This window comes from Stegostoma tigrinum, chromosome 7 (assembly GCF_030684315.1).
Source record: "Stegostoma tigrinum isolate sSteTig4 chromosome 7, sSteTig4.hap1, whole genome shotgun sequence".
Lineage (NCBI taxonomy): Eukaryota > Metazoa > Chordata > Chondrichthyes > Orectolobiformes > Stegostomatidae > Stegostoma > Stegostoma tigrinum.
In genome coordinates, this window is record NC_081360.1 from 57,693,449 (window position 1) to 57,708,005 (window position 14,557).

The 14,557-nt window shown below is 42.0% G+C and overlaps 1 protein-coding gene across 1 annotated transcript in view; it reads right to left on the reverse strand.

The window, feature by feature from the left end:
- Positions 1-692: 692 nt before the first annotated feature.
- Positions 693-14,557, reverse strand: part of LOC125454112 (TGF-beta receptor type-1-like) — a 58,132-nt gene continuing 44,267 nt past the window's right edge. The window contains exons 4-7 of the mRNA XM_048534486.2: positions 12,963-13,119; positions 6,404-6,528; positions 1,405-1,535; positions 693-789 (exon numbers count right to left, since the gene is read on the reverse strand). Of these exons, the coding sequence (XP_048390443.1) occupies positions 778-789; positions 1,405-1,535; positions 6,404-6,528; positions 12,963-13,119 (425 nt within the window). The 3' untranslated portion in view covers positions 693-777. The remainder of the gene's footprint in view (positions 790-1,404; positions 1,536-6,403; positions 6,529-12,962; positions 13,120-14,557) is intronic.

Below are 14,557 nucleotides of genomic sequence, written 5' to 3' on the forward strand. Positions count from 1 at the left end.
GAGTCACATGTAGACCAGATCAGGTAAGTTTGCCGTTAATGAGCCAGATGGGTTTTACATTCAATTGTTGCCATTAAGATATCTTATTATCCGGATTTGTACAGAATTCAAATTTCATCATCTGGCCTTTGTCTTTGGCAATTCCTTAGGATTAGAGATGACTTTTTTCTATTCTGTTATTTTAGATCATGAGGTGACTAAATTGTCCAAAACTGCATCCACAAACTCTGGCATGGGTGGAGCAAATGGTATTTCCCAAAGTGGACGGCTGGGATGTTCTGGTTTTTATTCACTCCATGCATTGTTTGTATTTAGCGTCCTTCTGGGCTTGTTAGGGATGTTCACAATGGTGGCACCTTGCAATGTTTCTACCCTGTCTGGGCTGTAATGGGTTAGAAATCCCATGAATCAGTTATCTTGTACTTTTTCAAGTGGGCTTTGAAGATGACCTTGAAGCATGCCTCCTGCCCTCCCAGTGATTGCAAGCTATGATGAACAATTTGTTTTGTGACTCTTGTAACAGACAAACAGACGACATGACTTGCCTGACACAGCTGACTAACCATGGCCAGTGCCTCGATGCTGGAGATATTTGGCCTGAGAGGGGACTCTGATATCAGTTCTGAGGAAGGATCACCGGACCTGAAACATTAACTCTGATTTACCTTCTTCACAGATGCTGCCAGACCTGCTGAGCTTTTCAAGCAACTTCTGTTTTTGTTCAACGTTCATTTCAGGCCAGTTTTAATGAATCCATGAACCCATCATTCCACTTGCTTAATTTTTGGACTTGAGAGATGGTAGAAGAAAGGAAAGTTTGCTTTTAGGATACGTTCAGATCAAAGTTTATAATAAGTAACAGAGAAGACAATCTAAAACGATTGTATTGCACATCAAGAAGAAATGTTTGGAATGCAGTATGCTTGTAAGGCTTAGCATACTAAATGATCGACAAGATTGATAATTTGAGATATACTTTGCTGATTTGGGGCTTGTGTAACACAGTGGTAGTGTTCCTATCTCTGAACCAAGAGGCCAAGGTACAATCCCCCCCGTTCCAGAGGTGGATAACAACATCTCTGAATAGTTGATTAGAAAATATCTTTACCTCCCTTAAGAAATAGATGGGAGTGTGTTAGTTCTTGTTTGAGGAAAATCAGACTTTTAGCACTCAATTAACATAACATTTTAACTTTTAAATTTACTGTGTGCCTTAAATGTAAAGTTCTGGTTTAATCTACTTCACAAATTTCATTGCACTTTTGGAAAAACATGTTGATGTTATTACCTTGGTGGTAATTAATACAAACTGATAACTGACTTTGTAAAACTAATTTGTTGTTCACCATTGCTGAAAATTATGTATAATTACAAAGATTAATTAATAAACCACACGAATCATACCTGAAAGTTTTGCCATTGATTTGGAATTATTGGCCTAAGTTTTTGTTCACAGACTACTTTTCTCATATCTTCTATGGAAGGATTTGAAGGAACAAGATTGTAATAGGGCAAGTGATACTCATCGTGGAATCCTGTTTAAAAATCGTAGGCATATACATTATTCATTTTTGTACTCGACATTATGATTTTCTAAGAAAAAAACTACCAAACATTCATAATCAGTAAATTTATCCAAAGATACCACAATTTAAAAAACTATTTTGAATCATTATAAAAGTCACTCTATAATCATATGTATCTACAATATAACATCAGCATCTGGGGGCGGCGTGGTGGCTCAGTGCTTAGCACTGCAGCCTCACAGCGCCAGTGACCCAGGTTCAATTCCAGCCTCAGGCAACTGTCTGTGTGGAGTTTACACATTCTCCCTGTGTCTGCATTGGTATCCTCTGGGTGCTCTGGTTTCCTCCCACAGTCCAAAGATGTGCACTCTCGGTGGATCGGCCATGCTAAATTGCCTGTAGTGTCCAGGGGTGTGTGGGTTATAGGGGGATGGGTCTGAGCGGGATGCTTCAAGGGGTAGTGTGGACTTGTTGGGCCAAAGGGCCTGTTTCCACACTGTACAGAATCTAATCTAATAAATGACGTTATATTGTATGTGAGCTTATCAATCACATGACAAACATCCAAGTTTGGACTGACACACTTCATTTGCAAAGCAAAATTGTCAGCTAATCATCTCAAGCAGGAAAACATTCAACCACCAAGCAGAACATCAACAATACCACCATTGCTTCACTGGTCACCACTACCAGGTTCACTAGGATGTTGCCTGGTATGGAGGGTGCTAGCTATGAAAAGAGGTTGAATAGATTAGCATTATTTTCATTAGAAAGACGGAGATTGAGGGGGGACCTGATTGAGGTGGGACCTGATTGAGGTCTACAAAATCATGAGGGGTATAGACAGGGTGGATAGCAAAAAGCTTTATCCCAGAGTGGGGGACTCAATTACTAGGGGTCATGAGTTCAAAGTGAGAGGAGGAAAGTTTAAGGGAGATATACATGGAAAGTTCTTTACACAGATGGTGGTGGGCGCCTGGAACGGGTTGCCAGCGGAGGTGGTAGACGCAGACACGTTAGCGTCTTTTAAGATACATTTGGACAGGTACTTGGATGGGCAGGGAGCAAATGGACACAGACCATTAGAAAATAGATGACAGGTTAGACAGAGGATTTTGATCGGCGCAGGCTTGGAGGGCCGAAGGGCCTGTTCCTGTGCTGTAGGCTTCTTTGTTTCTTTGTTTGTCACCATTTCCTTCTGACTCTCTTCAAGATACTACTATAATCACTACTGCACTTCCAAATCATCACCATCCAATCCCGAGTTTTTGATCTATGAATCTCTCTGCATTTTAGGATGCTATCATTAAGACAACTGATGAGATCACAGGAAATGACATCAGATCATGTGATACTAGGTAGAGAAGGACTTATTCCAAGATAGTCACGTGGAGATCTCAGTCTGCTGTGATTCGTAATGCACATAATTCAATAAACAGCTTTGGTTACTACACTGGCCTCACAGACATCTCTAAGCATATCTACAAAATGGCAGCTGCTGTAAAACAGAAGCGAAACCTTCCTTAGAGAAAAGTCACCTAGTTGTGGCCAGCACTGATGGAATTTGTTAAAAACACGAGACAGCAGCAGTGGGAACCACTTTCCAAATCCAAATAGGAAGAGAACAATGCAAAAGTATAATGAAATAAGAGGAAAAAGCTGCAGACATGAAATAAGGTAAATGAAAGAGGCCACAATGGACAATCTCAGGTAAAGACTGACAAGCCATTGAGAATAAACCAGCAAACGCACAGTGTACAAACTCCAGCAGTATGCAAAATCTCAAAGCCACTACATTCCAATGGAAAACAAAACCAGCACAGCACAGAATGGACAGACTCTGCAATAGGCAGAACAGGTAGGTGAATGTTCAACTTTACTCCTAAAATATTAGCTCTCACCCAACCCGAGTGCTGCTAAATTCCACAGGGGAAAGAATATGGTTAATATTAAAGCCTCACCACAAGAGACTTGGTCCATGGGATTTTGGCATTACCAACACCTAATTTTCCTCAAGAAGGTGTTGTTTACAGCTTTCTTAAACAGCTGCAGGACATGTGTCCATATACCCACTGTGGTGTTAGAGGCCATGAACTAAGATTTGATATAACAACAATGAAGGAACAATGGAGCACATCCAAGGTAGGATGGTGTGTTGTTTTTAAGGGCAATTTGTGGTTGTGGTAATACTTACTCCACTTTGGAAATTGTAGATTTGGGAAGGGTACCATTGAGATAATAATCGTTATAGTTATTGTGATGAGGTCAACCAGCTGGACCTCAGAGAATATAAGTTCCCTGATTGGGGCTGTTTATTTAGTCCAATCAGGGAGTCCTGGCTGACAGATATAAATGGGACAGTCGGAGATTCTGTTCACTCTGAGAACTGGATTAGTGTCAAGGACCCTCCATGTGTAAATAAAGGATACTGGCTTCTGTGGCATTATTACAATGGTGATGAGAAAGCAGCATGCTTCCGAAGAAATTCACTTGCAACCGTCATCTTTGAGTTGGGGTAAGCATTTCTGGCATCATGCCATTATTTGGGAAGGTGACAGTAAACTGGCTTCACATTCAACCCCCTGCCAACATATTAATCATTGTGGATTTCAAGGATCTAAATAACTGCTGTGAAAAACTAAAGAAAATGAATTATGTTTCCTTACTCAGTGACAGTAATTTCTTTTATGTCTTTAATATATCCTTTCTCTGGGAATTTCTGTTCTATTAATGAGGAAGGGAAGGTAGTGAATTAACAGACAAGCTATCTATCAACATCTCGCAAAATACAGCCACAAGGAAATAGAGTAATAGCTCATTGCCTTTCCTCCCTTCACATGAGACAGTACTTTACCTCAGCCCAGAGATTTCCAGCAACAACTCCACAGGTATTCAGCATACTGGGGCTTGGCTCAACACTGAGCATACTTTACCAAACACACATGTTCTCACAGTTCCATAAAAAGAAAATCAACATTTTGTAGCAAAGTTCTAGATGGTTATGGCTCACAATTAAATTCACTGCCTACATTTTCATTCTCAGCCCCAAGTCAGGACTGAAATCCAACAGTGACTGACATTAAAAGCAGTGCTGTTGTCATGCATATCAGTTTGCCCGTTTGATGTCATACCAGGTAACTTTCAGGTTCACCCAGACGGGGAGAGCTCTGACCCTGCTGCAAATCTTGGGTGCGGATGGGGATGGGTGGGTGGATGGTCGGAACCAGTACTCCAGCTAAGCTTGGATATCCTTCATGCTCGGCTGTTCACTGCAAGATTGGGGCCCACACTGTGGAGGAGTTGACACTACGTGTTAAAATGTTGGAGAGTCAGCACCTTCTTACTTGCCTTCAATTCTAGCCTTCTGGTGATTTCAGGGTCATAGCGTCATAGAGTTGTACAGCATAGAAACAGATCCTTCAGTCCAACTCGTCCATGCTGACCAGCTATCTTAAATTATTCTAGTCCTATTTGTCAGCATTTGGCCCGTATCCCACTAACCCCTTCCTATTCATTTTTCCCTGGAGTACTGTGTGGAGTTTTGGTCTCCTTACTTGAGAAGCGATATACTAGCACTGGAGGAGGTGCAGAGGAGATTCACTCGGTTGATTCCAGAGTTGACAGGGTTGGATTATGTGGAGGGACTGAATAGACTCATTGGAATTCAGAAGAATGAGGGAAGATCTTACAGAAACATATAAGATTATGAAGGGACTAGACAAGATGGAGGCAAGGAGGTTGTTTCCGCTAGCAGGTGAAACTAGGATTAGAGGGAATTGCCTCAAAATTAAGAGAAGCAGATGCAGGACTGAGGTCAGGAGGAACTTCTTCACCCAAAGGGTTGTGAATCTGTGGAATTCCCTGCCTAGTGAAGTGGTTGAAGATACCTCACTGAATGTTTTTAAGGCAAGGCTGGATAAATTTTTGAACAGTAAGGAATTAAGGGTTATGGTGAGCGGGCTCCTAAGTGGAGCAAAGTCTCAAAGATCAGCCATGATCTTATTAAATGGCAGGGCAGTCTTGAGGGGCCAGATGGCCTACTCCTCCGAGTTCTTATGTTCATGTACCCATCCAAATGCCATTTAAATATCATAATTGTACCAGCCTCCACCACTTCCTCAGGCAGCTCATTCCATACACGCATCACCCTCTGCATGAAAAAGTTGCCCCTTAGGTCCCTTTTAAACATTCCCCTCTCAACTTAAACCTATGCTCTCTAGTTTTAGACACCCCTCCCTAGGAAAAAGACCTAGAATATTCACCCTTTGCAAGCCCCTCATGATTTTATAAACCTCTATAAAAGTCACCCCTCAACCTCCAGTGCTCCAGGGAGAATAGCCTCAGCCTGTCCACCTCTCCCAACAGCTCAGACCCTCCAAAAGTTTAAGAACATAGTACAGAAGCAGGCCATTTTGCCTGTCAAGTCCATATCTACCCTCCAAAGAGAATTCCACCCAGACACACCCCCAACCCCTGCAATTCACATCGTAGACAATAGGAGCAATTTAGCATACTTAATCCACCTTTAGACTTTGGGAGGAAACTCATGCAGATATGGGGAGAATATGCAAGCTCCACCCAGAAGTCATCTGAGGTTGGAATTGAACCCAGGTCCATGGTGCTGTGAGGTAGCAATGCAAGCCATTGAGCCACCATTTTCCATCTACAGAGGCCCTCTCTTTGAGACCTTGCCCTTTGCTCTTCATTAACAGCAATCTCTCCCGACAAAGACCACAAAGCATGATTGTCAACCCACACCCTGAAAGTTATGAGCCACATTTCAGCCAGGTGACAGGGCTCAGAAGTCAGTAGCAAAATCTGTGCTTTGTTACCCATTTATATTTACCTTCCAGTTTTTAAACCTTAAAATTAATTACCTCCTACACAGCATCTGTGTGCAATTTCCCAGTAGATCAGACCCAAGGCATAGATATCAATGTACATGAATGAGCCAAAATGACTCCTGTTGATAGAGTCATCAATGACTTCTGGTGCCATGTACCTGTAAATCAATAATATATGAAAAATAATGATGAACTTTAATTCAACACAATAACAAATATCACACATTTTTGGTCACTTAAACTCTGACATATATGCAGAAAATTTTTCTATTTAAATGCATGTGTTACAAAGAGAATAGTCAAAATGATTAAACTTTGGAGAAATATTATTATACATTATTTATTTTCTTTTCTGTATTTTCTGATTAAAAATGTGAGCCAATGGAATTGGAGCATGTTTCCTCTGTTCTGCATCTGCAACTAATTTAATGAATGCTGTTGCAATAAGTTCAATAACAAGTTTTGGGGTGATGATTAAAATGGTCCATCGTAAACCTGTAAACATCATGCATAAAGCTGTCACAAAAGTACCACATAGGAATGGTGAAGATTAGGTCCTGTGGTTTAAAAAAATATTGAATTTTAAACAAAATCATCGTCAGGCCAGTCTTTTAAATTGGATAAGTTCTCAACAGTGCCCAACATAAATATACTGACCCAAGATTCATTGCTGAATCCCCAGATCTGGCACATCATATTTATTAAAGATCTGTAGGGAAATATAGATGTCATATTAGTTACAGATGCAGGTACAGAAAATTGTATTGCAGAAGAAATAAACTGAAGCTAGATTTGACTGGGTATATGATTCCACTACTAAGGAAAAATACTTAAAATGTAGATCAATGAGCACTTATGTATTTAAATTCACAAAGGGTTCTGGTCCCAAAACTCAGAGCATAGTAGAAACTAGTCTTCATTTTTTAAAAAAATTTATTCATTTGTGAGATACTTGCTGGCCAGCATTTATTGCCTGTCCTTAGCTGCCCTTGAGCAGGTGGCAGTAGCTGCCCGCTTGAACTGCTGCAGCCATGAGCTATAGGTTGACACACAATGTCCTTAGACAGGGAATTCCATGATTTTGACCCAGCAACAGTGAAGAAATGGTGGTTTATTTTCAAGTCAGGATGGTGAGTGATATGGAGGGTTATTGTCAACAAATCATTGGTGAATTTATGGAATGCATCTTGTAGATAGTACACACTGCTGCTACTGAGCGTCAGTAGTGGAGGGATTGGATACGTGTGGATGTGGTCCTAATCAATTGAGCTGCTTTGTCCTGGATGGTATCAAGCTTCTTGAGAGTTGTTGGAGCTGCAGCCATCCAGGCAAGTGTGGGAGTATTCCATCACACTGATGATTTGAGCCTTGTAGATGGTAATCAGGCTCTCGGAGGTCAGGAGGTGAGTTATTTGCCACAGTGTTCCTAACCTCTCACTTACACTCATGGCCACTGTGTTTATGTGGCAAGTCCAGTTGAGTTTCTGGTCAATGATACCCCCAAGGATGTTAACAGTGAAGGATGTTGTGATAGTAGGGGTGGCACGGTACTCAGCGGTTAGCACTGCAGCCTCACAGCGCCAGTGACCCAGGTTCGATTCCAGCCTCAGGTAACTGTCTGTGTGGAGTTTGCACATTCTCCCCGTGTCTGCGTGGGTTTCCTCCCAAGTCCAAAGATGTGCAGTCTAGGTGGATTGGCCATGCTAAATTGCCCGTGGTGTTCAGGGGTGTGTGGGTTATAGGGGGATGGTTCTGGGTGGGATGCTTCAAGGGGCAGTGTGGACTTGTTGGGCCAAAGGGCCTGTTTCCACACTGTAGGGAATCTAATCTAATAGTAACACTATCGAATATCAAAGGGCAGCAGTTAGATTGTCTCCTGTAGGAGATGGTCATTGCCTGGCATTTGTGTGGTAGAATTATTCACAATTATTGGGCTTGTCAGCCCAAGCCTGGATACTATCCAAATCCTGTTGCATTTAAACATGGACTGCTTTTGTATCTGAGGAGTCATGAATGGTGCGGAGCATTGCGCAATCATTGATCATACCCACTCTGACCTTATGTTGGAAGGAAAGTCATTAATGAAACAGCGAAATATATTTGGGCTGAGGATACTATCCTGAGGAACTCCTGCAGAGATGTCCTGGAGCTGAGATGACTGACCTCCAACAACCACAACCGTTTGTTTATGTGCCAGCTATGGCCCGTTCCAGTGGACACTACTGCCAGCCCATTTTTATACCCTAACCACCACCCAGACTTATCTGTAGGCCAATTCAGATAGTAAGCTGGGCAGTTTTATGAAGTCCCAAAGTGCTGAGCCACAAGAGGTGTCCAATATATTTCTGTAGCTCACTTGTATCATACTGATGCAGAAGGCTTGATTTTCAGCTAGCTTAAGACTTCCTTCTTCCCTTCTGGACTCATTAGCAACTTCAAACTGTTTCTCTATAATAATCAAGTTATTCAGCTATTATGCTCCACATCTCTTTCTGCTGTTAACATAATTATGAAAATGCAAGATGATGTCATGACTTGCAGCGATAGCGCCTTGGAAATCAAGCCCTCTACTCCTGGAGTCATCACAAAAAGTTAAAGATTTTAAAAATAGGTCCATAAAATCAACAAATTTACCCATCTCATTGACTTAGGTTGATAGAAAACACACTCCAGGCTCCTTTACTAAATTACTGTTTATTAGAAGGAACTAGACTCCTGCTACAAATAAACAGTTATCCACCATTGGCACATATCTCTGCAAATTAAAATACTACAGTATGGAGCTGGAGGAACACAGCAGGCCAGGCAGCATCAGAGGAGCAGGAAAGCTGACATTTCGGGTCGGGGCTTCTTCAGAAATGGGGAAGGGGGAAGGGAAATGTGAAATAAATAGAGGGGTGAGGTTGTGGAAGGTAGGTGGGACGGTGATAGGTGAGTGCAGATAGGCAGTGGTGGGAATTGATCAGTAAGGTGGGAGGAGCAGGTAGTTAAGAGAGAAGACGGACAGGTCAAGGAAGCAGGGATGAGAGCGAGTGTTGGTCATGGGATGAAGCCAGTATTGGGAGATTTTGAAACTTGTAAAACAGCCACATTGCCTTTCTCAGTACCTGCCTATTGAACTGGATCATCCTCAATGGACTCCAATCTACATTCAGCCCATCCCAATTTGGCCCTCACCATGATGACTGCTACATACAGAACATCCAGATCCTCCAAAAAACAGATTTCTGAAGAAGGCTCCCAACATAAAATATCAACTTTCCTGCTCCTCTGATGCTGCCTGGCTTGCTGTGTTCCTTTAGCTTCACACTGTATTATCTCTGACTCCAGCACCTGCAGTTCTTATTATCTCCAAATTAAAATTCTAATTCCCTTATAAACCCCCTTACACACACTCACAGGTCAATAGGAAAATCAACATGGGTCATAGACAGAGGGGAAACCTGAGACTGAAGTTCAGTAGTCCCTGTTCATAAGGGTTGTTGAGATGATCTTATGATTCTTGTGCTGGTCAGAAAGCTGCTTCTCAGTCATCTTTCTCCAGATGCTTCCACTGGTTTGCAAGAAGTACAGGGCAACTGGTTCACTTTTAAAAGATCTCTGGCTTATCAATTACAAATCATAACTTACAATATCTGCTAAAGGAGCAACAAAACTGATTTTTCTTCAGGCTTAAAGTGACTTGCTGCGGGTAAGAGATGGTTCCTGAATAAAAACTGAAAGAATTGTCAATATTATAAATCAGAGACAAAAATAGAAATTGCTGGAGAAAGCTCTGCAGGTCTGCCAGCAACTGTGGAGACAAATCAGAGTTAACGTTTTGGGTCAAGTGACCCTTCCTCAAAACTGATGGTCTCCCGCATTTCCCGCACCTCATCCCTCACACCCTGCGCCTGCAATAACTGCCAAAAGAGAATCCCCCTAGTCCTCTCATACCATCCCACCAACCTCCAAATACAACGCATCATCCTCCGGCACTTCTGCCATCTACAATCCGAATCCACCACTAAAGGCGTTTTTCCAACCCCACCCTTGTCTGTCTTCCGGAGACACCACTCTCTCCACTACTCCCTTGTCCGCTCCACACTCCCCTCCAACCCCACCACACCCGGCACTTTCCCATGCAACTGCAGGAAGTGCTACACCTGTCCCCACACCTCCTCCCTCACCCCCATCCCAGGCCCCAAGATGACCTTCTACATCAAGCAGATGTTCACCTGCACATCCGCCAATGTGGTATACTGCATCTGCTGTACCCGGTGTGGCTACCTCTACATTGGGGAAACTAAGTGGAGGCTTGGGGACTGCTTTGCAGAACACCTCCGCTCGGTTCGCAATAAACAACTGCACCTCCCAGTCACAAACCATTTCAACTCCCCCTCCCATTCCTTAGTCGACATGTTCATCCTGGGCCTCCTGCAGTGTCATAATGATGCCACCTGTAGGTTGCAGCAACAGCAAATCATATTCTGCTTGGGAACCTGCAGCCTAATGGTATCAATGTGGATTTCACCAGCTTCCAAATCTGTTCTTCCCCCCACTGCATCCCAAAACCAGCCCAGTTCATCCCCACTTGCCTAACCTGTTCTTCCTCTCACCTATCCCCTCCTCCCACCTCAAGCCACATCTCAAATTTCCTACCTACTAACCCCATCCCGCCCCCATGACCTGTCCATTCTCCCTGGCCTGAGCTATCCCCTCCCTATCTCTCCACCCATACTCTCCTCTCCACCTATCTTCTCCTCTATCCATCTTCGATCCGCCTCCCCCTCTCTCCCTATTTATTTCAGAATCCTCTCCCCATCCCCCTTTTCTGATGAAGGGTCTAGTCCCGAAACGTCAGCTTTTATGCTCCTGAGATGCTACTTGGCCTGCTGTGTTCATCCAGCCTCACACTTTGTTTTCTTGCATTCTCCAGCATCTGCAGTTCCCATTATCTCTGATCGCAGCAAGGAAATGTTGGGTTTTATACAGAAGATGGGAAATGGGGTAAGGAGTAAACAATAGGTGGATATAGAGGTCAAAGAGAAAAGAACAGTTGGATGGACAAAAGAGTGGATAACAATCAGGTAGGGAGAGTGAATAGCTATTAGTAGGTAGACAAACAGGAGGTTGGAAGAACACAGCAGGCGAGGCAGCATCTGGAGGAAACGAGCAGTCATAGTTTCAGGTATTACCCTGATATACCCAAAACATTGACTGCTCCTTTCCTCCAGATAGTGCCTGGCCTGCTGCGTTCTTCCAGCCTCTGGTTTGTCTACCTTGGATTCCAGCATCTGAAGTATTTTTGTCTCTAACTAAACTATTAATGGGGACTCATAGTGGCAGCAGGCCATGTGATAATTCGGCCTGGTAAGATGCAAAGAGAAAACACACTGATTTTCACTGGAGAAAATAGTTTTCACTGCTCCCATAAAACTTGACAAAACTGCCAAAAACGTGCAGCCAAAATATGTGTAGAGCTGGATGAACACAACAGACCAAGCAGCATCAGAGGAGCAGGAAGGCTGACGTTTTGGATCTAGACCCTTCTTCAGATTTTCTTCCTGCTCCTCTGATGCTGCTTGGCCTGCTGTGTTCATCTAGCTCTACACCTTGTTATCTCAGATTCTCCAGCGCCTGCAGTTCCTACTATCTCTATATATAGTGGTTGTCTGATTGGTACACCCTTTCTATCACCTTCGACATTCTGTACCAATGCACGAGAGCAGCACAGTACCATCTACAAGATGTATTGTAATAACTCTTCCAATAACATCTTCTGATTCCACTATCTCAACCACTTAGAAGCAAAATGGCATCAGGTGCATGGAAGCAACACCATTTGCAACTTCCTCTCCAAGCCATGCACTATCCTGACATGGAACTATAATCACCATTCCTTCACTATCACTCAGTGTAAATCCTCGAGATGCCTTCCAAACAGCTCTGTGGGTGTCTCTACACCCAAAAGCCTGCAACAGTTCAGAGGCAGATCACCACTAACTTCTGCAAAAATTAGAGATTAGCAAAAAATGCTGGCCTGGCCAGCCATGCACAATCCCATTAACGAATTTTTAAAATACTTTAGCATTCACAATGTGGAGCGTGGCAACAGTGGCCCAATGTGGCGGCAGCAGTCAAACCATATGGAAGCTCCCTGAGCCGATCTGCTGCAGAGAGCACTTGGAGAGGGATTGTAATGTTTGCCTTTTTAAGTTTGCTTCTTGTTATTCTAACCTATGATTATACTGTGTATACATGTAATATAACTTTTCTCTTTTCTCTATTCTGTAACTAAGGATTGTACCTGGCTACCCTTTACCTAAGGTGGCACTGCGTGTTGGTGACATTGTTACACTGTGATTAACGTTGTAACTGAAGGAGCTGTACCTAGGTACCTTTGTACCTAAGAAGGTGCTATAAGTGGCGACTTATCAACGTTTCACATTACTCATGAGTACATGTGACAAAGCCAATTCAATTCAAATATTGCAATACAGCACCTTTGATGCACACAAGAAATGGAGAATCTTTAATCTAAAGATTTATAAAGCTAATCCCATAAACAAAAACAATTTTGAAAATTATACAGAATGATATTAAACAATACCTCTTGGTTCCCACTCTGCAACTGGATGAAACGTTGATGAAATCTGTTGTTTTATCATGTCGTTTTGCCAAACCAAAATCAGCAATGACACATGTTCCATTATTTCTTATAAGAATATTTCTTGATTTGAGGTCACAATGTGCAATAGCAGGTTTACCTGTTAGATGAATTATGATTAATTTAAAATTACTATCCCATCACTGATGCTTACATTGTCATTAATTTATATTAACAAGACACTTTCAAGTCTGTGCTCTGGGAAGTGAGCTACTTCAAACTCCAGCAAGCAGTATCATGAAAGTTTTGAACCCATCTTTTTGTAAAACAGGGAGCATCTAAATTTACAAAATGTAGTAATGGTGGGAAAGATTCCCTGTCTACAGCACAGATTTGAGAATTAATACACAAAGTTTTAAAGGTTGCACCAGCACTACATTTTTTTTCCTTGGTGATCATTATGTTTATTAATGAAAGGCATGACACTGCAAAAGAAAGACACCTTTCAATTTTTTTCAAATGCTCACAAAACTCACATTTACACAAAGCAAGTAACGCCTCCATAATTGTACTCCAATTTCCTTCAAACAACATGAGAGAGAAGTGTGACATTTTTACACTTCCCACATTTTTTTCTTCCTTGAAGGAAACTGACAATATAGTTTTGAAATTATTTGTTTTGTTTTGTTCTTTAAAATGCTATTGAATAGACTATTCAGATATTTCCATTGAATTCTTGTTATCAGGGCACTTTGATTCCATCACTGGTTTCAGAATGAGTCCTAAGATGAAGGCTACTCTGCTACCTCAGTCTTAAATATTTGATCGCTCTTATAACTAACTAAATAATCCTCCTGTTCTCTCAGATTTATTTACAGAATGGAAAATATAACCTTTGGGAAACATTTTAAGTCAAGGAAAGCCCACTGACATTTTGGAACATGCTATGAGCTCCAAAGTGGCAATTAAATCAAGAGGAAGGAAACATAAAAGTAGAAGGTTCTTTGGTAAGTTACAATAAATGAATCAATGTGAAAATGTTAAAATATAATAAATGAGTCATTAAATAGTCACAGCACAGAAGGCAGTTATTCAGTTAGCAAATATGTGCAAAATCTCTGCAAAAAACAAATCAGCTCGTCCAAAACATTCAGCCTTTTCTCCATAGCTCCACAAACATTATTCCCTCAGGCACTTATTCAGTATCCCTTTGAAAGCCTTGTTGGAATCTGCATCTGCATCCATTACCCTTACAGACAGTAGCTTCCACACCAAAGCCACTTCCATTAGAATTCTTTGAGAATATAACAACTAGCATGGACTAACAGGATGCAAAAGATATCATAGATCATAGAATCCCTACAGTGTGGAAACAGGCCCTTCAGCCCAACAAGTCCACACTGACCCCTCAGAGCATCCCACCCACTCCCATCCCCCTATAACCCACACATCCCTGAACACTATGGGCAATTTTAGCATGGCTAAAATTTAGGTCACATTCAATATAACATCATTTGTTAGATTAGATTCCCTATAGTGTGGAATCAGGCCCTTCAGCCCAACAAATCCACACTACCCCTTGAAGTATCCCACCCAGA